The following is a 26,035-nucleotide window of genomic DNA, read 5'->3' on the forward strand; positions in this document are numbered from 1 at the left end:
GGGCGGGGCTAAAACGGTGGCTCGATGACGCACTGGAGCCACCGAGCCTGGCTCCTCCCCTAACACGATCATAACTAGAGCACATACGCATCAGTTCGATCGCGAGTTACTGTTAGTACTGTTAGTTACTATAGTCAACAACTTACATAACAGCTTACAAAACAAAAACGATGAAGAGGTGGATTAATTTTGTGAACAGCAACCTTGATGGAGAGCTGAGGATCATCACCGACACCTACCTCTGCAGTGACTTTACACCGGATCGTTTTACAAACTTTCACCGGAGACAACTGGGATTCACTGATAATCCGCTGCAGAACCGACTATCCCCCGCCCAGGCCGTCATCCTCCCGTCCCACCGACATCTGGTGCGTCGTGATCATAGACGCTCGTGATCAGTGATTGCAGTGACAACAGTGTTGTCTTGTGTGCTACTGCCGCTTTCCCGCGAGTGGGCGTGGTTTCGGCGCCGACAGCGGACACGCCCCCAGCGTTTGAGAGCAGAGAATGCTGCTCATTTTTTCAGGTTTTTGATAAGCTATTTTATGTACTTCCCGGATTTTTTTATGATTCAAATTTGGCTGGGTGGTTAATAACACATTTATCTGTGGTGTGAGGAACTCAGAACACATGTTTAGTTTTGACTTTACAGGGACTTAAAAAAAAAAAAAAAAAACCTTTTAGGAAAGAGTTAAGGCTGTGCATATGATAGCCAGTGTTATTATAGCATTATTTATATACTTTTATTGTATTTATTAATATTTTGAATAAGCTTATTTTATCATTTTTATTTTTTCATTTTTATTTTAGTTTTAGTATTTTTAGTACTTTAACTTAAACTTAGTTTTAGTTAATTGTCCTTTTTTTATGTTTTAAATTTACGTTTTCCCATCTTATATTTATTAATTTGCTTTCCTATTTATTTCAATTAATTTTACTAGTTTAAGACACTGATGCTAGCGTACTTAAAATTTACAAAAAAATATATTAAGGGCAAAAAATGATTAGTGAAATAATTATTCATCTGTGCATATGCAAATTTCTAGCCAACAAAATACTTAATCAAATAAGACATTTCCTCCTAATACCCCGTCTGCTTTCATTAGCAAATCATGATTCATGGGTGTGACGTAAACAGAAGGATAATTTAAAAATGTCATGCTCTAATTTCCTATTTTAATAGGATATGTGCTAGCACTGGAAATTAAACCGTGTGCTTGGAATTTTAAAGGCTACAACCATCAAAAACTTTTGTAACCGGTTCAACAAATTTTGAATTTTGCTGAGCAATTAATCCATAATTGAATTTAATATATATAATAAATGTAATTTAATTTAATATCCATCACTTTTTTTTTATTTTTGTGAACATTAAAGGATATAGTGGCAAAAAGGTTATAGGTATGTAGTGAATATATTTATGTATTTAATAAAAATATATGAATTGAAATTGAGCTATGCTTGCCATTTATATATCCCTTATATGCCTGATCAGTGTCTGGTGGACATGACCCTAAACCAGTCTAATTAATTTGGACTTCCACTGACTAAATTATTTTGTCAATCATATTAAATGCCTGAATACTCTCAATGGACAAATGGCTACATCAGATATATAATCTACAATAAGGTTAGAAATAGGAGAAGAACAGGTTAAATTGTCCCATAAAAGCGATTGAGTAGGTTTAATTAGGACTGAACTGAATCCCTTATGACTGAATCCACAGAGACATCAGGGAAGTGTGGCTCTCTGCCTGATGAACTGGGGCTTTGCGGACACTCTCGAACGTCCAGTTATGCTAGTCAGCAGTCCAGAGTATCAGGTACGCTTTCCTTTTCCACTGTTTTCTCTCTGATCGCTTATTGGTGATGTGTCGATGTGACTCTGCTGTCTTGCTCGACTTGAATGAATGCCTGATTTGTATTGTCTGCTACCCTGGCTGTAACATCTGGCTGTCAATCAACATCATGCCATGGTATTGCAAGATGATTCAAGGATTTTGTCCATTTGCATGTAGGCTGCATGTCATGTGACACTGTTGTGTGTGATGGAATGAATATGTGTGTGTGCACATATGAGAAAGAAAGAATGTGTGCGCAAATCCATTAGCTCACATTATATTTAGTTAGGTTGCACTCTCCACATATAGGGTACACTTTGGTGTCCCATTACTTTGATTAAAGCATTAAAGCAATAGACAGAATGTGTATTTTTTAATCAAAATCCTCTTAATGTGGGGTGAATATTATCCCTACTTAGAGGTCTTTACCTACTCAACTGTATTCAACACTTATAAAGATGTCACTAACCCCGTTATCTATGGTGCAGTGTTTTTTGTTTGTGTGTTTGTTAGTTTTTTTTATATATATATATATATATATATACTACTCAAAGGTTTGTGGTCTGTAAGATTTTCTGTTTTGAAAGTCTGGCATGCTCACCAAGGCTGTCTTTTTTCTGTTTTTTTTTTTTTAATAAAAAAAAAAATAATCAGGATTCTTTGATAATAAAAAGTTCAAATGAGCAACGTTCAATATAAAATAAAATATTTTGACAAAATTAATTAAAAAAAATCTTACTGACCCTAAACTTTTGAATTGTATTGTAAGTTATGTAAAATAAAAATGAATACGAAATAAAATGGCTCGTATAATATTTAATTTGACCTCTTGAGTTTGACAAATGAACAATTAAAGCACCTCCTTTCACTGACCATTTTGATTAAGATATGTTCAGGCCCTATTTTGTTCTCAGTTTGTGTAAAGTGCTATTTGCTTTATTAAATAATCTGAAACTGGGCTCTCAGAAAGATTCTGTGCCATCACAAAATGGCTGGATTAAATGTCCCAGATCTAATTTGATAACACTACTTCCCCTAGTACTTCCAGAGAGGAGACAGCACTCAATCCTTATTTCATTAAGCTATTCTCTTAGATTCAGTTACACATTCCTCACTTTGACCTTTTGCATGAGAGCATCTGGAAGTGTAAAGTTAGTTTTAAAGTCCCACAAAGCAAACAGAAGTCATCACTAGGGTTGGGAATCGAAAATCGATTCCAATTCTGTAAGTAGGTACTTATGGTCATTAAGAATCATATACAGCGGGGAGAACAAGTATTTGAGACACTGCCGATTTTGCAGGTTTTCCTTCTTGCAAAGCATGTTGAAGTCTGTAATTTTTTTTCATAGGTACTCTTCAACTGTGAGTGACGGAATCTAAAACAAAAATCCAGAAAATCACATTGTATGATTTTTAAGTAATTAATTTGCATTTTATTGCATGACAAAAGTATTTGATACCTCAGAAAAGCATAACTTAATATTTGGTGCAGAAACCTTTGTTTGCAATTACAGAGATCATACGTTTCCTGTAGTTCTTGACCAGGTTTGCAAACACTGCAGCAGGGATTTTGGCCCACTCCTCCATACAGACCTTCTCCAGATCCTTCAGGTTTCAGGGCTGTCGCTGAGCAATATGGACTTTCAGCTCCCTCCAAAGATTTTCTATTGGGTTCAGGTCTGGAGACTGGCTAGGCCACTCCAGGACCTTGAGATGCTTCTTACGGAGCCACTTTTTAGTTGCCCTGGCAGTGTGTTTCGGGTCGTTGTCATGCTGGAAGACCCATCTTCAATGCTCTTACTGAGGGAAGGAGGTTGTTGGCCAAGATCTCGCGATACATGGCCCCATCCATCCTCCCCTCAATACGATGCAGTCGTCCTGTCCCCTTTGCAGAAAAGCATCCCCAAAGAATGATGTTTCCACCTCCATGCTTCACGGTTGGGATGGTGTTCTTGGGGTTGTACTCATCCTTCTTCTTCCTCCAAACATGGCGAGTGGAGTTTAGACCAAAAAGCTCTATTTTTGTCTCATCAGACCACATGACCTTCTCCCATTCCTCCTCTGGATAATCCCGGTGGTCATTGGCAAACTTCAGACGGGTATGGACATGTGCTGGCTTGAGCAGGGGGACCTTGTGTGCGCTGCAGGATTTTAATCCATGACGGTGTAGTGTGTTACTTAATGGTTTTCTTTGAGACTGTGGTCCCAGCTCTCTTCAGGTCATTGACCAGGTCCGTGTAGTTCTGGGCTGATCCTTCACCTTCCTCATGATCATTGATGCCCCACGAGGTGAGATCTTGCATGGTGCCCCAGACCGAGGGAGATTGACCGTCATCTTGAACTTCTTCCATTTTCTAATAATTGCGCCAACAGTTGTTGTCTTCTCACCAAGCTGCTTGCCTATTGTCCTGTAGCCCATCCCAGCCTCGTGCAGGTCTACAATTTTATCCCTGATGTCCTTACACAGCTCTCTGGTCTTGGCCATTGTGGAGAGGTTGGAGTCTGTTTGATTGAGTGTGTGGACAGGTGTCTTTTATACAGGTAACGAGTTCAAACAGGTGCAGTTAATACAGGTAATGAGTGGAGAACAGGAGGGCTTCTTAAAGAAAAACAGGTCTGTGAGAGCCGGAATTCTTACTGTTTGGTAGGTGATCAAATACTTATGTCATGCAATAAAATGCAAATTAATTAGTTAAAAATCATATAATGTGATTTTCTGGATTTTTGTTTTAAATTCTGTCTCTCACAGTAAATTACAGACCTCTACGTGCTTTGTAAGTAGGAAAACCTGCAAAATCGGCAGTGTATCAAATACTTGTTCTCCCCACTGTACTTGTCATAAAATACATTTTTGATTCCACTTATCGATTCCTGTGTGTGCATTTTAAAATAGTTTTAAATTATTCAAGTGCAAGAAGACGTGGAAGATAACTAAATTCGGCACTAGCGTGCTGTTTTCTGTGCTGGGCACATCCAGAGCGTGTTCACAACAAAGCCTCTCTTTCGCATCTTCATGCTCTTAAACGGACAAATACTTATGACAAACAAAATTATGTCAAAATATCCTTGTACACACAGTCGGTTATGTCTTAAGTGAACATAAACAGTTGAGAAAGAAAATGCATGTGTAAAGGGGGTCACACGCAGCGTCACGCCGTGTCTCGGACAACTCGCAGGTATCGCACACCGGACGCGCACATTCTATGATTATCTGTTTATGGTCAGCAATATTATGTTTAAAGACATTAAGAAAATGTCGATACTATGTTATGATTGTACTGTACAATTAAATACAATCATTGCTAAGTCTGCAGCCTGAACATTTTACCTCAGGGCATAACTTACAAACTGAATTCATTAAAGGGTTACTTCAGCGATTTAGCATTAAGCTTTGTATCAGTAGAAACCGGCTAGTATATTGGAATGATCGTGCTCCCTCAGAATCAGTGGTTTGTCTCATATAATTCAAGGTATTTGCCAATTTCATTGAGTTTTTTGTCATCTTTATGTTACGCTACTCTACGCTATTTTCAGCAATAGTATCCAGCTGGCACTGCCGGTGTGTGTACACTCATAGAAATAATGTGTTTGATTTGTTTTTCAAAGACCTGGCGCGGCACGGCACTGAGCTTCTCGTCCGGTGTGCAACCCCCTTGACAGTATATTGAATCCGTGCATTAGGTCTTAAAGTGACAGCAGCCTAATAAACCTGCTGCTGCCTGTGTCATTACTGTTAATCAAAGAACAAAAGAAAAGGAAAATCACTCACTGATCTCGACTGAATAACTTTTCTAACTCTAAGTATTAAGCATTATTTTATTTATAAAAACTATGCAGTTATTTTACATTTGATTTCAATTTCAGAACTTTGTTCAGTTGTATTTTCATTTGCTCTTATTTTATTACTGACTGTATACTTGTCTTTAATAATGTTTGGAATTGATATTAGTTAGTCTAGTTTTAGTTGTTCTTTAGGCTGCTGAATGCTGATTGTTGTTCATGGTATTCAGCTGCAAAAAGACGACAAATGTTAGATATATAAATGTTGTTGTTTTTTACCATATTGGATTCAAAACTGGGAATTAATAAAAATCAGAATCGATAAGCAGAATTTGAATCGAAATCGCTCAAATTGAAAGGATACCCAACCCTAGTCATCACATATCTGTCCGTAAACATGGAGTTGGTGTGTGCGTATGCATGTATGGGAGGATATTCGCCTCCACTAGAGGCCCATACTAATGTTTTCACTTTCTGTAGCTCCTCGGCCTTCAATACAGTGATTCATTCATCTGTGAAGGGGTTTAAAGTGTATATAGACTGTGTATTACAAGGCCAGATCAACTTTTCCCTGTCCTTCATTAAAAAAAAATTAATTTTGAAACAATGTTGTGTCATGTTTTCTCAGGCTATAGTACGAGTCACTCGCGTTCCTCCAGTCTGTCGGAGTTCTCCCACAGGAGAAACACTTCGATCGGCAGTGCTTCCACTGGCATTGCCAGCATCCCTGAGCCCAGTGAGGAGAGTGACCAAACTACAGCGCCCCCTACAACTACGGCGGTCTGTGCTGCTGTGCCTGAACACCCATCAACCCCTGACAGGGCTGCCAGCAGGTCAGACAGACACTGCTACCATTGCCTGGCTCTGTATTCTTCAAGCTTTTTAGATGCAGGATATTAAATCAATGTAGGTTTATTTTCTCATATATACAAAGGTACCCAGTGAAACAGGACTCCATGGAGTCTCAGCTGAAAAGGGTGGATGCCACACGGGTGGATGCCGATGATGTAGTAGAGAAGATCCTGCAAAGCCAGGATTTCACCCATAGTATGCAGGACTCCAGCGCTGAAGGTAACAATGGCTGCTTCATGTTTCCTATGTAAACATCCCTAAAGATACTATTAGCAAATTTCCTTCAGGCACTAATTACATTTATAATGAAATATTAAGCAGTTAACACTGTTTTCAATGTTGATAATAATAATGTTTCTTGAGCACCAAATCAGCATATTAGAATGATTTCTGAGGGATCAATCTCAAACAACTTATACATTATTATTATAAGACTATTTAGCAATAAACTTTGATCATATTGCATTTTAAGCTTATAATAAATAGCAATAAATTAGTAGTTTTATATTGTACCATTGTTTCTTGTTTACATCATTTGCAATGTTTCATGGGATTGAAGCTCATTCTCTCATTAATTATCACTTAAATGTTTAATATTTTTGATCACTGTATTTCTAATATTTCATAAATAAAAATTTTCTGTTATTCTGATTGCTATAAATCTATCGTTTTATATTGTACCATAATTTATTTACATGGGATTCAACTTCATTCTCTCATTAATTGTTACTAAACATTCATATTTTTGATTGTCTGTCCAATAAGATCTTTCTTTCATTCTGATTGCTAATAGTCTATTAACACTGTGTGTCTAACATGGTGAATTCTTGCTGTCATGAAATCGCATTTTGGCCCATTAATTTGTCATGCTTGAGATGGAGTGGTATCAGAGCAAACTAGGATCGAGTGCAAACAGAAATATAAACCTCTGAGCTAGAAACAGGATGTTTAATTGGTAGCAATGTTTACCGGCAGCTGCTGCTTCTCAGTAGGTGTATTGAAGTGTATCTGTGCCAGAGCCCATCTTTAAACGCGTCTTATTAGTTTTCATATTATTTTTAGATGACCTGGCGACAGGTTCTCATTAGAATTGGACCGATTTTGTTTTTGTATCCCCCAGAGAAGAGTCGTGACTTTGTGTGTGCGGAATGGAGGCGATATCTGATTCAAGTGTGTGTGTGTGTGTTTCAGAAGAAGGTCTGCGCTTGTTTGTGGGTCCTGGTGGGAGCACAGCACTTGGTAGCCACCACCTTCCTGCCAGGTAAGTTTGAAGAAAAATGTCATCATGTACACACCCTCGTGTTGTTCCAAATCCAAACCCATAAAACGCTTTCTTGGATCACAAAAGCAGATGTTTAGCAGAATGTCCAAGCTGCTCTTTTTCACATAATGAAAGTGAATGGGGACTGGGTCTGTCAAGCTTTCAAAAAAAAAAAAAAAAAACCTAAAGGTGTCATACATGTATTTGTGTGCTATCTTCCAAGCCAGGGGTGTCCAAACTCGGTCCTGGAGGGCCGCTGTCCTGCAGAGTTTAGCTCCAACTTGCCTCAACACACCTGCCTAGAAGTTTCTAGTATCCCTAATAAGACCTTGATTAGCTGGTTCTGGTGTGTTTAATTCACCCTTCGCCGGGAGTTTGAACAGGCGATCTGACCAATCATAATCCGCCATTCGCCGAATCCATTTTTGTCCGACAAAGCAGTCAAGAGAGCTCGTAGATTAACGTTGGTGGACTTGAACTTGAAAAACGGTGTGTACTGACGTCTTTCCGCGGTTGAAACAACATTCCTTCTGAAGTCCATTTATGTTTATTTGATACTGTAAATTTACTAGAAAGAAGAGGTGATCGGTTCACATCACAAGCAGCTTTAACTGAGGCACTACAGCGACCTGTACTGTACCACACATTAAAGAGCCACAAAACGGTATTTATTGTTTACATTTCTTTAAAAAAATGACAACATTTTAGAGTTGAGACTTTGTTTCATATTAAAAGTAACCTGCTCTGTCCTGTCTGTCAGTGCGTTGTCAGTATCCTCTTTGCTCTGTGATGTGTTTTTCACTACGTGAGAACGTGTGTGGTGTGAGAGCGCGGCTTGTCGGACATAGCAACGGGAACTAAAGGGGGCGGGTCTTTGCGAACGGTCAATTGGGGTTGGAGCTAAACTTTGCAGGACAGTGACCCTCCTGGATAAGGATCAGACGCCCCTGTTCTAAGCCTTCTGAAGCCACACAAAAGCTTGTATGATGAAGACGTGAAATGGATTCGTATGGACTGCTTTTATCGTCACATCTCCAGTCACCATTCACTTTAATTATATGAAAAACTGGGCTGGGATGTACTGCTAAACCTCCTTTTAGAAGAAAAAAGCAGTAAAAAGCGGGTAGTAAGCAGTGGTATTCCCCAACGCTCTAAAGAAGTGTAAATCAGTATATTTACCGAGTTTTACATTATGTAAATGCTGATTTCTTCTCTTTTCAGGGTTGGAGCTGGTGCCTACGAACAGGTGGTGATTAAACGCTAGATTTGGGAGAAGCCAGAAGGAGAAGTGTCAAAAACCAAAGTCTGTTTCGTGGGAGGAGAAAGGGACGAAGAGATTCAAACATGTTCCTCTCCTCTCACATTAGCAGTGTTTGTCACAAACCTGTTTCAGCCTTTCGATGAAACGGTGTCCTCTGCTGGCTACATGAAGAACTGACAGCTCCTCTGTATGAGGCTGCCATGTGGTGTCTTGTGTTTCACTGTGAGGTAAAGTGTCTAATAATACGTCTGCATTGCAAATCAGAGAGCTTTTCCCTCTATTTTCCTTGCTGATTTAAAAAATAATAATATTTCACATTATTTTAGTGAGATATGTTTATTTTTACCATGTTTACTTGTTTGTGAGCCATTTTAAAGAGGTCTGACAGTAACATTTGGCTGATTGTATACATCATTACAATATTCTGCAAATGAAGGGGACCTCTTTATGCATTTTTTTGTTCATTACTGTACGACCGGAAATCAAACCGTCCTCACCCACCCGCAGCGTCTCACTTGCGTGTTGTGTGCGTGTGAGAAGTCGTGATGCGTTTGACAGATGGAGCTGTTTTCAGACTTGAAAAAATGTGCAATTGACTAGCACTTTGAATTGAAGGACTTTACATTGACTTTCTATGTATCGCCAACATTGTCGGGAGTTTTGAGACTGAGCTTTTGATCAAGTTAACTTTCTTCTTTATTTGTTGCTGAAGACTTTCGGCTTGAGAATTTAAATGCAGATTCAATTCCTACAACTGCATTATATGTTGAATGGGACTACATAAGTCATTTTGCAGTTCAATTGATAGACGCATTAGCTACTTCAAATCTGTGCGGGTGAATATCTGATAAGTACTGGCAGCAGTCTGTGACATAACTGTAATGACATCATGCAACTATATTACGCTTTCACACAAGGAAAAATGAGCCAAGCTGTTCTCAAGCTACAATTAGCAACATGGCAGCACAGAACAAAGCATTTAACCGTGTCAGTAATGCTCGAAACGTTTAGCACAAGGCTCTCAAGCAGCGTGTAGCTCTTCTAATCATATCTATAACACTACAAAAACTCCTTTTTATCCGTGTTTTTGTAGTTACTTGATGTATCACTAAAATGAAGGTATTTTAATGACTAATTTTCATGGTATCTCTGTCTGTAATATCAGTTATAGGGCATATCAAGCAAGTTAGTGCTTCTCTAGTTTTATGTGACCGTATGCTCATATCTTCTCAAAAGCCATTCACTGTTCAATGTAAACTCACTTGCCTCTGCAATTTAAGTGTGTGTGGGGATTATCAGCTGTGCGACTGTGTGTACAATCTATTTGTAGCACTTGATATCATAACCGTCCAGAGTTATAGTGTAGAAATGCATGGGTGTCACACCTACTCATCGTGTCCGAAGCATTTCGTGTAGTCTTTGCTAGGTCTGTTGAGATCCAAACACTAAAAAAAAAATGCTGATGGCAAGCTTGGATTCAACTCGGCCACACATCTCAGGTGTATTACTTTCTTTCACTATTACTGCACAAATATCAAAGCACCAATGTACGGAGCCCTTAAAGAGATGCTTTTCCGTCCTTAAAGAGAAATTTTGCAAGCGAAAGCCCAGTTTTCTCGCAGGAATGCAAATCATTTGTGAACTAATCTGGGAACGCAAAAGCATCTCGTACTTTTTCCATCAAGGTGTCCCTTTAAGGGCTCCGTGGCGAATGTTTGCAAATATCAGTTTATTTATGTCTGTGATATGTCAGCTTCATTACTTTTCAGCACACACTCAGTAATATGAGTAACTTTGAACTTGATTTTACATTTTTTTTAATTGATCTACTGCCAAAAGGAAGTCTATTTTTATGTATTTGAGCTTTAGTGATACTGATTCTGTAATATTCACTTTCCTCCCCCACTTTTCTTTCCTAATTCTCTTACATAACCTGTAAGTAGATCCTGGTACTTTACATGTTGTAAAAACATGGTGGCTTTATCTCTTCTGTGAAGTTTTGGTCCTTGTAATTGTACTGTGTCTGATGTTCAAAGGTGACATTGCTTTTTGACTGTCTCGCAATGTTGTGTTCCAACTTTTGACCAATAGTGGCTTCCATGCCATGTGTTCTGTTATGATGCTGGTAAGGTATGTACCACGCACTGTTAAATAAAACCACATTCCAAAGAAGGTGTCACTTTTGCATTTTTAATGACACGTTTAATGGTCGTCTTCTCAAGAACATTTCCAATCAATAGTTTCAAATATGTTTTTGACATACGGTCAGAAACGAACAGGCATCAACAAGTGCAGCTTCCTTTTTTATATTTTGGTTACAGAGCTTTCTGGATCTGTTACACACCTCCGTAACCCCCAAGCTCCCTATCCCAATCCTCCTCCACACTGTTTGATACACCTGCTACTGTTTTCACTTCTTCTTCTTCTTCTTCCTCCACCTCTTCCTCCTCATCAGCAGGCAGGTTTAGCACCATTCCATCAGCACTCATCCTCACCCGCTCATTCTCCAGCAGGTCCTCCCTGAGACGCTGCACGCTCCCACACAGCGCTTTCACTCTGGGATTGAACCACACACGCGTCAAGGGCACGCAAATGCTGCCGCCCTGCTGGTAGACAGGCTGCAACTCGCATGCATCCCCATGCTGCAAAACTTCCATAAATGGAGGAGCATAGAACTGCGCATTGTTGTTAGAATCCATGTTCAGTTTCCTGAGCCATTCCTGTTTTAGGTGTTCTGCCTCATACAGGACCTCATTAACCAAAGTCTTCTGGTAGATGTTGTTATCACACAGGCTCGGATACACCACCTTGTACAACTTAATGAGGAACAGCAAAGAAAGATGAGATGTGAGTGCAATAAGTAGTTTTCAAACAAGAAATAACTTGTGAGTTTTAAAGTTGCCATGAAATGAAAAATTCACCCCATTTTCTAAATGCAATGTTATTTATCTTATTGCGAACTAATCATTTTGTGCATGTTGAATTCTTAATCAAATAACTTTAATCATTCAGTTTGGTTAAACCCCAACTTATGTTTCATTCTGTGACGAGTCATTTTTATTATGAAAACATACGGAACATTCAGAACTTCTTGCCTAGTCAAAAAGATTATAAAATTGAAATGCAAATTTAAAAACTATTAAGAATTTGCCAAACTTTATGCTGTTAGTGTTTATGACAGTGTGTAGCACCTACTGCTCTGCATATCCTTCCAAATCCAAAGATTGCACAAATTAAAGGGATGCAACGGAAGTAGATCTTTTCTTCTGTATTGTGAATGAATGAATTAAAGGCTTTATTTCGAACATGTAAAAAAAAAATAGGCAGTGGCTATTTGCACTAAGTGAAAATAGCATTTTTTTAGTGATAGATAATATTTACACTAAGCCCAAATAGCTGTGGATGCCATTTACTAAGTGAAAATAGTGATGTATTCTATTTACACCATATAAAAGTAGCAGTTCTTTGCAATGTGTAAATAGTTATTACATGCAATTTATACTTTATTTTGACAGATACATACTATTTGCACCTCAGTATTCTTGTACATTAACAGAATGCAATAATAACTGTAAATTATTATATTTATTAAAATTATTAAATGGATGCCGCCTTAATGGGACAATAAACACCCTCCCTACACCTACCCCTAACCATACCCAATAAATGCTTTTATTATTACATTTACATTATTTCGTTAGGCACTTAATTTCCACTTTTAGAACATTTTCTTAATTTTTATTGAAAGTGAATGCCTTTACGATGTGATATGTGACGGGAAAAGAGATAAGAGCGAGCTCTGGAAAAGGCGGATTCGAACCCGGGTCGATCACGTCAAAAACAAGATCTTTAAGCCATACGCTTTACTGATTGCGCCACTGAAGATGCTGAAATATGCACTTTTTATTTTTATCTTGTTTGGTCCAACCAGGCATTGTTAGGCGGAGCTAGTGCGAATAGCGCTTGGTGTGAATAGACACTCCGAAAAAATAATACAATAAAAGCTAATAAACAAAAGAAAACACAAAAGCAAAACAATATTAACTTATACATGTCTGAAAAGGAGTAGGAGGAAGCATAAGCTTATTTAATCCTACCCCTTCTCCACTTCTCATTAATAATCTTCCGGTTGGCCTAACATATATAATTTACCTATGTTTATATCCACCATAAAGAATAAAATGTGTAAAAAAATAAACACATAAGTATGTAAATAACTGTGAGAACTCCGAGTCAAAGCCCTTCTTCCTCCATGTACCTTGCAAAAACCATATTTGTGTGCCGCTGTTTGAACAGAGTAATGCTTGCACATTGATGAACTTAATCTGTTCCACAGTTTCACTCCACATATAGAAATATAAAAATGTTGTAGTGTTGTACGGACACACTGATATTTAAAGTTGCTCACCCCTAAAAGTATATTATAATTTTTGAATATTACCAGGAAGTTGGTTGTTTTTTGCTTTATACATTATTTGTTCTGTTTGAAGATGAAGCAGATCAGTGAATTTCAAAGCCTTTGATTTAAAAAAAGAATGGATTTGTGGGGTCTCTATAACTGGAATTATGAACTATCCTTATCGCTCTTTTTTGCAACATAGTTACTGATGACAGTCTGCATTTATAAGTGTTACCCAAAACCTCAGCACAGTAATTTAGGTGATATCAGTGCACAAAAGAGAATATGGAGTGATTTGTGGTCCAGAAAATACTTTGATTTATTCAGTACTGAAATGCTTCTTGAGAGTTTATTATGTACATGCATATTTTATCATCTATTATCACCCCAAGAAACTATGTCCACACCATCAACCTGTATCTGGACTTGTGTACTCTTTTGGGGCGGCAGTGGCTCAGTGGTTCATGTAGGTTGTCTACAAACCGGAAGGTTCGTGGTTCAATCCCCGGTTCCACCTGACCAAGTGTCGAGGTGTCCATGAGCAAGACACCTAACACCAGCTGCTCCCAACGAGCTGGATGGCGCCTTGCATGGCTGACACCGCCGTCGGTGTGTGAATGGGTGAATGTGAGGCAATATGTACAGCGCTTTGGCTGGCCATGAGTCTGTTAAAAGCGCTATATAAATGCAGTCCATTTACCATTTTCACTGTTACCAAATAACAGGAATTTGGTTTTATTAATGTTTAATGATAATTTATTTCTGTCAAACCACCTTTTTAATTTGCACGTTTCTGAATAGTCTCCAAAAGCTCCTGTAAATTCCCCCCAGAACAAAAAATATTTGTATCATCTGCGAATAGAATTAATTTTACGGTTTTAGATACTTTGCATATATTGTTTATATAAAGCAAAAATAATTTTGGACCCAATATTGACCCCTGGGGGATGCCACAAGCAATGTCACAGCACGACGATGAATATTCCCCCAACTTCACAAATTGTTTCCTGTCTTTTAAATAATTTCACACTTTAAATAACTTTTCACTTTTCACCCATACATCCCAGTGAAACTGGGATTATCCACAAAAAAGAAAATTGTAGGGTTGGACGTTGTTCAATGCATTAGTTGTTGATTGGATGGAGGAAGATCTGAATGGAGCTTGTAGTTAAAAAGGGGCGGGGTTAAAACTAATGGCACTAATTGTAATTGGAGAGAATATGCAAGGATCAGTTCATGGCAACTTTCTCACTTTTTTGCTGCGTATTTACAAAAGATGATATTTTGAAGAATGTTTGTAACAAAGCAGATAGAGCAACCATTGACTACCATAGTATTTTTTCCACTACCATGGTAGTTGGATCAGCTTGGTTACAAACATTCTTCAAAATATCTTGTGTTCAGCAGAACAAAGAAACTCATACAGGTTTGGAACAACTTGTGGGTGGGTAAATGATGACAGAATTTTCATTTTTTGGTGAACTATCCCTTTAAACTAAACTGTGACTGTTTTGGTGCAAGTGATACAATAATGATTTAGAAAGCGGAATACCTCGAGAGAGAGAAAAAAATACAAATTTCTCACCAGTTTGTACACTGAGGGTTCCAAGCGTTCGGCATTGCTCATGGGCCAATTTATCCCATCAAAATTCCTCTGGAACACTCCGATCTGTGTGCAGAATCCCACATCTCCACAGTGTCCAAGAGCTTCTCCAACTCCAGTGAACTGCACGGAGTAATCATATTCTCTACAAACTTTGTGAGCCCTGAAGGAGTGAGAATTGGGACAATTTTTGAAGGGTTAGTTCACCCAAAAAATGAAAATTATCCCATAATTTACGCACCTTCCGTTGGGTCAGAGGTCACTCTTCCACCAGAACAAGACTCGTGTACGACCGTTATCAAATGCCAGTGATTATAGATTAAGAGTTATAAATATGGATATTTTTCTTACAAAAATGCATCACTTCGCTTCAGAAGGTCTTTATTAACCTAACCCCCTGGAGCCGTACGGATTACTTTTATGATGAATGGATGTGATTTTTGGAGCTTCAAAAACTATGGTCCCATTCACTTCCATTATAAAGCTTGGAAGAGCCAAGATATTTTTTTTCATATAACTCCAATTATGTTTGGCAGAAAAAAGAAAGCCAGTCATATACACCTAGGATGGCTTGAGGGTGATTAAACTATGGGATCATTTAAATTTTTTTGGTGAACTAACCCTTTAATCCAAAAACTTTATCCTTTAATCAGCACTGGAAAATGTTTACACTAGATAATGAACATGCTCACCAAGTCTGAAACTCATCTCTGGTCCATTCGAATTTGTGATCGCAGTCTCTGAAGCCTCTCAGGCCCGGCAGTAGAGGGTTGAACTCTGCGTTGGGTGTGCTGACAATCACGGCACCTGGTGCCATGTACCCAAACACCACCTCTGAAAAGCTCTCCACCTTCTCAAGCTCCAGATGTTCGATTCTTAAAGGGGGTAAGAGATGTTGGCATGTTGACAAACTCAAGAACATACAATTTTCAAATAATGTTCAGTTTATTTGCTAGAAAAGACAAAAAAATGTGGCACAATTACAGCTCAACACATGTCACAAGATCAAATCCTCTGGTGCACGGCTCCCGCTCTGTGACAGACCCTTGGTACAACTCAATGGTCAAAGGCCCGTCACTTGGCTGAAGGTAATCACTCACAAGTGGAGCCAATGTATGCCTGGCAATAAAGAAAGATGGATGAACACAGGAAGATTGGTTTGCATTTTTGAGATGGCCCAAAGTACATGCAGCAGGCCCCTTAATTCCACTTACTTATGTAGGCCTAGAATGAAACGTTTGCCTTATGAGATTGTTCTGGCATTTTAAAGCTATCTAATACTACACAAAAACATGTGGTGTATTGTCTGTGTTGTCTTTTATTAGGAATAGTTGTATAATTCAGCACTTTGGTCAACGCTTTGTTGTTTTAATAGTGCTTTATAAAAAAAATTAACTGAAAAATGGGTAGTTCGCAGACAAGACAACAAACTTAACTTACATTCTTTTCAGTAGAACGGCACTGCTTATATCAATTCCCACAAGCAACTGTATACCGTTGCGATGAAACTTTAGTTTTTTCAGTAAGCGACATTCAGCGCATCCGAAATCGATGACCTGCGGAAAGAGGAAGCGAATCGATCAAATCCAGGTGAGAAGATATAAAAATACTACTGATAAGCACGCTAGTTCAAATGAAGCCTTAAGGCCATCGCAACATAACTTTAAAATGCATGTTTGACATTTATTTACCCTTCTGGGTCGGTAGGTTTGCACGTAATCGACAACAAACTGGTATCGCTGCATGTACAACGGAGGAGAAAACGGCGTGGTCATGGTGAGTGTTTTGGTCAGGTCTGCTAGGGTGTCAGTCCTCATTAAACACATGCTCCAGGAGGGGTGACACTTCAGCTCAGCTCTGTGTGAATGCAAGTTTTAGTGCTTTGCTCAAACATACTCAATCTTTACCAACGTCCATTAAAGCAAATTTATTTTGAAAATATAATGTTGGACCATATTTCACGAACGCGGCCGTTGAAGGGCAAAGTATCGTGTGGTCCTGTAAACTAAACAGTATTTCAATAAAATTACATCCTCGTTGTGTCAAGGTTAAAATACCCATTTACAACATGAATTGATGGAAAATATTTTAAATTGTAATTATTTTTTATCTGACTTTTCATTTATCTTACACTTGCTTCCGCTAAGAAAAATAGTCAATTTCCACAACTTACAAAAAGCAATCGGAACACTGCAACAATATTACTTTATATTATTATTTATAATAATACAACTATTTTATTACTAATGTCAGAGTCAGTTGTAATTCGTGGTTTGAGTCGCAAGATGGCGCCTATTAGCTAACTTGCGTTGAGTTTAGAACCGCATACTACCATAGACTGGGGAAAAAAAATACTAGGCCTACTCTTGCTACCTCCAGGGTTGCAAACTCTCACGCATTTGGCGTTAGACACACGCTTTCAGGCACGCAATGCCATTTACTTTAACTGCCCAAGTAAATCTCACGCCAAATTGCCAAACCTTCTTTTGATATGACAAAGTCTAACCTTTTAATTTTTTTAGTTTTAATGCGAAATTCAAATAATAAAAATCGTTTTGGCGCACTTGCGTTGTTTTAAAATCTGTTAAAATATATTTGTAATGACTTGTTTGAATGGTAGTTGAGCAGGTTATGTACTGGCCTGTTTGCCATCAATGTCAGAGGAATACCTGAAGATACAGGAGCTAATAGACCTGATTAAAAGCCTCAGAATGGTACCATACTTCATCATCAACATCAATGTTTTTCATAATCTTAATAGAGTACTCCTCTGAATTTTAAGATAAACACTCCTTATTTCATACATTAGCAGCCATATATTGTTTTTGCAATGCTGACATTGTGCAGTTATATTCACTTCCATTAGCCTATGTTTCTGTATGACAAAAAAGTGCCAAGTCATTAGATTTAAACTCCTGAAAATCTTTTTTAACTAAAAAATGTTTAACAAAAAATTAGAGCATAAACATAAGTAGTCTACAAATGCCTATATTTAAAATAAAGTGTTCTGTAAATAATACAAAGATGGAAGCTGGATGGAGTTTAATGTTTAGGTTACAATACATATTTAAATTTTGTATGCATAGAGACAGAGCGTATTTAGGCCACGCCCACACCGGGGGGGGGGGGGGAACAATCCAACGCTCTCCATACACGGGTTTCCTGTTTACAAACATTACAGGGTGCGTGCGCAAGCAGTGATGACGTCGCCGAGAAATCCATGTATAGACTTTGCATTGCGTGAGGCTGCCTCGTTGTCATTTCGGACTTATAACAAAAAACAGAACAATGTCTAAAAGCTAATATGTGACAAGGTGTACAGCAAACAAGCTAAAAAACACAGAAATAAGTTTTTATAAGCTGTCGACCCAAAAAAACGAGCGTTTAAGAAGATAAAAGTGGATACAGGCAATACGAAGTGACGCTTCAGCAGGAAGAATGGGTACATTTTGGGATCCTGACATAGCCTGGTTAAAACCAGACCATTCTCAGTAGTAACTGAGTTATGGTCTGGCAAAGCTTCATAGACAAATCATTTCCAAAGGGGCGTCACCAACGGGCGTCGCTCAAATGCCTCTCGGCGCAATTGGATAGACCTAAAACCAATCAGAGCGATGAGGGAGATGACGTATGCAGAGCGACGAAGAAACATCTGAGACTCTGGCCGTTTCTCAATATGCATTCTTGTCTGTACCACTGTCTATGTTCTGTGCTTGTGTTCTCAAATAGGAAATGTCCCCGGTTTCCATTTCAGAAATCTGGTCACCTTACCTAAACCACATATTAATGTTTAATTATTTTTAAAATGTAAACGAAAAGAGGCAGGGTGTTTTATACTTCGTTTTATTATAAATATATAAGATAATGAATGTAGGCCTAACTACGCGTTGCCTGAACCACATGTGTGTGGCTAATATGTTTAAGTTTTTTTTTTTTTTTTATGAAATGAAGCAGTGGTGTTTTATGACATATTTTGTACGCGAACTTCTAACTTGCGTCCGTGACTTACCAAGTTTGACTCCGGAAAATGAACTCCCGATGACGGTAATAGTTAATATTAAACATATTATAGCCACACAAATGTAGTGAAGGCAATGCATATTATCTTCAATGCATGTATATAACAAAACGAAATATTTAAAAAACCCGGCCTCTTTTCGTTTACATTAAAAAATAAAAACATGTAATATCATGTGTGCATAATATAGCCTATGATTATCACTGTAATACAATGAGATATGACATAAAACAAAACCCAGTCTCTTTTTGTTAAATGTTAGTTTAATGCGTGATCAATATCCAAAAGTATAAGTAAAAGAAGCTATACAATACATAAAGCAATTCAGTCAAAGAAAGTCAGCGCTAGGAGACTACAACGGTAAAGTTTAATAGCTTACAAATATAAAGTTATGAAACTTCACTTTGCCCTCAGACAAAACGATCTGTCAGGGAACAAATTATAGATTAATGAGAGCAAAGATCAGCCGTTAGATCTACACAAGACGAATCATATCTTGACATCAGAGCCAGCGGCAGAAGGACTGGCCGAGGAAAGGCGCCTCTCGGTGGGGTTGAGCAATTGAGCGCCGCTGGTCCACTGGAGCTCACAACTCCAAAAACGGCAGATCAAATTTTCAAAAAGGCGCTCTCTTTATAAATAAACCACAGATTTTGGCTTTAAAAACAACTACATTCTCGCCTGAAAGGACTTAAAACTATATTTTGTGAAACATTAACACTACCAGAGGGCTCTCGCTAAGACAAGCAAGCTGGTATATAAGACTTTTGCAGAATCCAGTCGGTAAGACAGCGATAACATCTTTTTTAGATATGAAGGCTTCTAGTGTTGTTCTTTGCTCTGGTTTTAACGGAATGGAAAAGTTTAAATCGCTTAAAACAGCCGCGATAGCTGATAGTGATGTTCCACTGCTGCATCCATCTTTGTAGTCAGTGTACAGAATCTGCTTCACTGTCGCTGCGCTGTCGTCATCGTGTAAAGCCCGCCTCAACGTTTCTGATTGGTGCCTCGATTTCTGGGGCTTAGAAATGGGTTTGAATGTGCTCTTTGCCAGACTACTTGCAGAGCAAATCTAAATTTGCCTGAAGTTGTCTGGGTTTTCCCAGGCTAATCCTGACACTCAGTATGTCTCAGTATGTGTACGTGTGCAGTAAACATTTTGTCACTGTTAAGTCAAATATCCAAATGTCCGTTTTATATATGATATTTCCTGTCGTTGATTACATTCCGCTCTAGTCGCCGTAGTTCTCAGTGTAATATGACGCGTGTCGCTCTGTCTCTATGCTTTAGGCCTACATTAAGATTTTGATACACTTTGGGGCAATGACATGGTGCTTTAAGGTAAAACACTAAAATAAAGTTTTAATAGATTTTTGCATCCAAAACGTCCAACAAATGCGGTGGTATAAGAGGAGGTAAAGAAAATCAAATAAATGGTCGACTTTCAGCTGGAAATGTCAAAATGGGGACAATCATCTACTTTACATGTTCACATGTTATATTGACTGTTGAAGATAATGTGATTGACTACGGAAACTACGGACTACGGAAACCCCACAGGCTAACTTTAATTTTATGTACACTTCCTCCAAATAGTTGGTACATCCCTTTTGCCCACATCACCACAAAGTATAGTTCATAGATTTTCATGATTGACCATTTGTCAGGAACAATGTAGCCTTATACACGGTTTGTACTGTGTTCACGGTTTTATCGTTTGGTATTTATCGTCAAATGCTGATGCGGAGAGAGTGTTTTCTGTGGTGAACCTCTGTGTCTGTCTGTGTGTGTGTGTGTGTGTGTGTGTGTGTGTGTGTGTGTGTGTGTGTGTGTGTGTGTGTGTGTGTGTGTGTGTGTGTGTGTGTGTGTGTGTGTGTGTGTGTGTGTGTGTGTGTGTGTGTGTGTGTGTGTGTGTGTGTGTGTGTGTGTGTGTGTGTGTGTGTGTGTGTGTGTGTGTGTGTGTGTTTGTTTGTATATACACTGTAAAAAAAATTAAAACAGAAAATGTACTGGTAGTTTTCAACCAGGACATTATCCAGTAATTTTACAGAAATTTCCATTAATCCTTAAAACACAAACTAATGCAATGTGTAATTAAAAAATGAAGAAAAAAAAAGTAAAACAACAATATGCAAAATTCCTTCATATTTATACAGTATGTTGTGCCCATTGTGTATGATATACAATATATTAAAAATTAAATTTTGTGTGTGAGTGTGTACGGTAATGATGCTGAATGAGGCAAAAAAAAATTGCTCTGTACGCGGCAAAATTTTGGTTGGCCCCACCAAATCTCAGTCCAAGTTTTTTTGAAAAGTTGGCAGCCCTGCTCTACCACAGAAAGATGTTTTAGTAAACTTTGCAAGAGTAGTAAACTATATATGTGGTTCCAAATTCAGCAGTGCATTTCAGAATCTTGCTAGAATACGGTGTGTGAATACTCTACTCATACTACTCCAATGTGTGATTTCAGCCAATGTTTGGGAGCACATAGCACGCAATACTTTATTCAACTGCTCCAAAACACATTCTATAACCGAACTTACATCAGTAAATTTCCAGGTCTTACAACCAGCTTTGTGAACGTAACCAGTCTGGACAACTTGTTGTCTTTCATGTCTAATCTCCTCTGACAAACTCATAAGGTGGTAAAACACAAACACACAAAAAAAGAAATGTAATTAACAAAAAATGAGAAATTATAATGATAGAGAAAGCAATAGCACTCGGACAGCTTGTCCATATACTGTATGAGCTGTATACTGTATGTAAAGTAAATACATCTTTGAGTATTTTCTTACTCATCGTGGCTGTTTCTCAGCAGCACTTCAACAGACTCTTTCACCAAGCTCACGATAATGTGCACATCACTGCAGATCACTGATAATGGAACAACATCTGTTAGTTGCCATGGGAAAAGGAAGAAGATCAAAAAATATTTATTTTTAATTGTAGGTCACTTTATTTGATGGATGTGTATGCTGAAATATTGGCAATACGGCAAAATATTGGGTCGACCATTGAAAAAACACATTGTGTACTTTACATATACGAGCACTAAGCCATTTTCACATATATTACAAATGGTTATTAAAAATGCTTCTTTTATATTGCTTGCTTGAAAAAGATTTGCTCTGTACATGGCAAAATTTAGGTTGGCCCCACCAAATCTCACCAAATAAATGTGGCTCACATAGCCCACATTTATGTGAAAACTCAGGGCTCAAATATTCCACATGCTGCTATTTTGCAGTCCTGTTTGGGCCTTTCGTTGTAGGTGGGCACTGCCTCTAGTCTCTTTAGAACTGAAGTGCCTTCAATGAGGTGCCTGGGAGAGAGGGAAAAATCTGTGATGGAGACTTTGAATTTTGTAAGAGTGTTAAATAGCAAAGGTATTTACTTCAAAGGTGTATAATGTCTGCATTAATAATGCAAAGTCAAGCTTGAGCTTTCTTGCACACGTATGCAATTTATTAGGGTCATTACCCAAAAGCCACATATTTGTAGTCCATCCAGGACGCTGGCTGTAGTGTGATGTAGAACTGAGAGCCATTGCTATGAGCGCCTTGGTTCGCCATTCCCAGGATGCCACGTTTGTTGTGGGATATGACAAAACTCTCATCTAGAGAAGAGAACAGCCTTGTGCTTTTAATATGCATGAATCAATATGTACAGTATTAAACACATATTAAGCGAGTATGATTGTGTTATGAATTACAGAATTTGTGTGCTACATGAATTTGTTAATAAGAATGTACCCTCAAATGTTGGACCATAGATAGACTCTCCCCCAGTGCCTTTCTTTTCAGGTGAAATATCTGTAATTGAAAACGTATAAACATTTATATACAGTCACAAACTGTACTTACTGATGTGTGTGTGTTCATGTTTTTCTATCCTAGTGGGGACCTGAATTCACACTGACTCATGGAGACTTGTGTCACCGTGGGGACCTAAATTGTGATTCTCATGAGGAAAAAAGCATATAAATCATACAGAATATGTTTTTTTTTGAAAATGTAAAAATGCTGAAAGTTTTGTGTGATGGGTAGGTTTAGGGGTAGGGTTAGTGTAAAGGGATAGAATATACAGTTTGCACAGTATAAAAATCGTTACGTCTATGGAGAGTCTCCACAAAGATAGTAAACCAGACGTGTGTGTGTGCGTGTGCATAAATATAACTAACTGTATAAAATGTGTGTTTCATAAAAAATGTACATGTATGTATAAATGTATTAAATCATCGTAAATGTATTACTGCTTCTTACCTCCGGCCTGCAGCCAGCCATTTGGCACAACTCTGTGGAAAATCGAGCCCTTGTAGCTCAACTCAAGGTTACTCTTGGACAAACCTGCCTCTCCAGTGCACAGGGCCTTGAAGTTCCTGCAGGTCTTTGGACACACGTCTGAGAACAGCTGGCAGGTTACATTTTAAACACCTTCAGAGTAAAGCATGACACTACATTTCCACTATAACTAACCTCATCATGAGGGAAGATTTCCTTACCTCAAACAACAGCCTGCCAAATGACTCTCCGCCGCTTTCAATATCCATAAAAACAAAAATGTGCTGTGAGAAAGAGAGGGCAGATGTTGCACACCTTGGAGGTATTATGAGAAATGTTAAAGCTGCAGTCCGTAACTTTTTGCGCTCTAGCGATTAATAAACAGAACTGCATGCGTCTTGTGGAAGAACATTGCAGCCGGAGCTACTTCTCTCTGTTTATGTCTATGGCGAGTCACGCAGGGACTGTGCTCCTCCGCAGCGGTTCCCACCAGTCTGGCATGAAATAGTCCCAATATAAACACTTATTATAAGTGTACCATAATGATTCAGCGTAAGACAAAAACACGTTTTGGAAAATGAATTCATGTTGTTCATTCTCATTATATAATTATTTGTAAATCTTGAACACAAAAAAGTTACGGACAGCAGTTTTAAATGGTTGTAGTTGCATAAAAATTGATTATGTTGTTTATTTTTCTGTATTATCAATGTCTTTATTTACCCCTGTGCTTCGCAGGTTGCTAGTGTAATATTCATCAGCCAGGGCCATATAAAGCGCCTGTGGTCGATGGAAAGAAAACTTCCACTCTTTCTCTGCCCAGCTGGACAGTTTCCTCTCATCACCGAGCAACTGACCGTTTGCAAAGGACATTAGACAGCCGGTGTATTGCCAAACCTCTCCTCTCAGCTCCTTGAGAAGTAAACGTATTTGATTTGTTCCGCAGATACACGGCCATTCAAAAATGTTTGATCTGTAAGATTTTTTTTATGTTTTTAGAAGAAGTCTCTTATGCTCACCAAGGCTTTATTTATTTTATTTAAAAAAACACAAAAAACAGTAATATTGTGAAATATTATTAAAATGTAATTAACTGTTTTTTATTTGAATATATTTTAGAATGTAATTTATTTATGTGATGCAAAGCTGAATTATCAGCATCATTACTGATGAATAAAACGTTTTTTTCTTTTTGGGAAAGAACTTCAAGAAAGTAATACATTCATTCAGCAAGGATGCATTAAATTGATCAAAAGTGACAGTAAAGACATTTATGATGTTAAATATATATTTAAAATTGCTGTTCTTTTGAACTTTCTATTTATAAAAAAATCTTGAACAACTGTTTTCAACATTGATAATAATCATAAATGTTTCTTGAGCAGCAAATCATCATATTAGAATGATTTCTGAAGGATCATGTGACACTGAATGATGCTCAAAATTCTACTTTGATCACAGGAATACATTACATTTTAAAATATATATCCACATAGAAAACAGTTAGGCTATTTTACATTTTAATAATATTTCGCAATATTACTGTTATTGTTTGTATTTTTTAATAAAATAAATGCAGCCTTGGTGAGCATAAGAGCATAAGCTTCTTCTAAAAACATTCAAAATCTTACAGATCAAAGTGCCTTACCTTCTTTTTGTTAGCTAAATATTCATGCCAGTCACATTCAAGAAGCGGACGAATTGTTGGATCATCAAATGACTCCGGGAATTTATTTTTCAAACCCTGTAAGTGCAGACGTTATAGCTTTTGTGAACAGGTGTGCAGTCAGCATCGTTATTAGCACAGTTAAGCCACGTCAAAATGCAAAGTGGTCAGCATCTAAAAACTTTACCTCCACAATGCTTTTGGCTATTTGAAAATGATGTTTGTTTAACAGACCGACGATCTCTAAATGTACAGCGGATGCCATGTTGTGTAAAGTTAAAAGAGTCCCGTTGCCAGGGTAACCGATGCGAGTGGCGCACAACGATGACGAACCGTGCCGCAAGTCTGTCTACTTTATGTTTATGTTTATAATATTTTGTGTTGAGCTTTCCATGCCAGTATTTTCTGTATTTTGACTGTTCTATGCCATTTTGTTGTATTCAGATTTTGTATTTGTAGTCATATAGATTCAAATGGTTATATAAATTAAAAGTCTTGTGTATTGTTATTATTAGTTATCATTTATTAAGTACTGATGTCTATTTAACATCACTTATATCTGCGTATACTTCATACGCAGAGGTGAACCGCTGAGGGAGTTTCACTTTTGATAAAGTAGTCACACCGCCAGCCATATCATCAACAAATGTGAATTTTATCGTTGTCTTTGTTGATTTTTCAGATACAGTGTGACAGAAATAAAACACTTTATGTGCCACCAGAAAACACCACCTCTTCTGTATGTGCAACAACATATTCAATAAAAAAACTATTGTTTGTTTTATTCATATATTTAATATTTCTTAATTATCAATTGAAATGTCTGTAAAAACACAAAGGTTCACAGACATGGCTTAAATTAAGCCAGTATTAGGCCTTAGTTAATTTAAGGACGTCTAAGTAGCTTTTATGCCCTAGGAAAAACATTACTGGTGTTCATCTCGAGACAAAACAATGGCAGTGACATATTTTAAGATATGTCATTACAAGTTGCTTTTAAAACAGCTCAAACATGCCTTTTAATTGGGGACTAAGCTTAAGCCTCATCTGTGAAACCGGGGTACATGT

General features: G+C 37.9%; 3 protein-coding genes across 9 annotated transcripts in view; 1 reads left to right on the forward strand and 2 right to left on the reverse strand.

The window, feature by feature from the left end:
• fam102bb (family with sequence similarity 102 member Bb) overlaps positions 1–12,299 on the forward strand; it is an 80,307-nt gene extending 68,008 nt beyond the window's left edge. The window contains exons 7-12 of one of the 7 annotated variants that reach the window (XR_013817587.1): positions 1,728–1,823; positions 6,250–6,454; positions 6,532–6,692; positions 7,665–7,734; positions 8,956–10,534; positions 10,694–11,161. Coding sequence is in view for 4 of the 7 variants with exons in the window: in XM_079830477.1 (XP_079686603.1) it covers positions 1,728–1,823; positions 6,250–6,454; positions 6,532–6,692; positions 7,665–7,734; positions 8,956–8,998 (575 nt within the window). In the remaining 3 variants the exon portion in view is untranslated. Of the gene's footprint in view, positions 1–1,727; positions 1,824–6,249; positions 6,455–6,531; positions 6,693–7,664; positions 7,735–8,955 lie in introns of all 7 variants that reach the window. The other 6 variants (XR_013817588.1, XR_013817586.1, XM_079830478.1 and 3 more) reach the window with 6 other exon arrangements.
• On the reverse strand, positions 11,332–16,772 carry henmt1 (HEN methyltransferase 1; the record flags this gene model as incomplete). The annotated part of the gene is made up of 6 exons (XM_079832238.1): positions 11,332–11,811; positions 14,980–15,160; positions 15,690–15,872; positions 15,982–16,116; positions 16,438–16,553; positions 16,689–16,772. 6 exons carry the CDS (start codon positions 16,770–16,772, stop codon positions 11,332–11,334), a joined length of 1,179 nt encoding a protein of 392 aa, XP_079688364.1.
• Positions 16,773–22,231: 5,459 nt separating this feature from the next.
• On the reverse strand, positions 22,232–25,232 carry ppil6 (peptidylprolyl isomerase (cyclophilin)-like 6; the record flags this gene model as incomplete). Its single annotated transcript, XM_079832152.1, has 8 exons — positions 22,232–22,343; positions 22,502–22,637; positions 22,774–22,833; positions 23,284–23,431; positions 23,523–23,585; positions 24,025–24,213; positions 24,950–25,045; positions 25,155–25,232. The coding sequence occupies 8 exons, from the start codon at positions 25,230–25,232 to the stop codon at positions 22,232–22,234; spliced, it is 882 nt and encodes a 293-aa protein (XP_079688278.1).
• Between the last annotated feature and the right edge of the window lie 803 nt (positions 25,233–26,035).

The sequence above is a fragment of the Gobio gobio genome, assembly GCF_949357685.1.
Source record: "Gobio gobio genome assembly, chromosome: 12".
NCBI lineage: Eukaryota > Metazoa > Chordata > Actinopteri > Cypriniformes > Gobionidae > Gobio > Gobio gobio.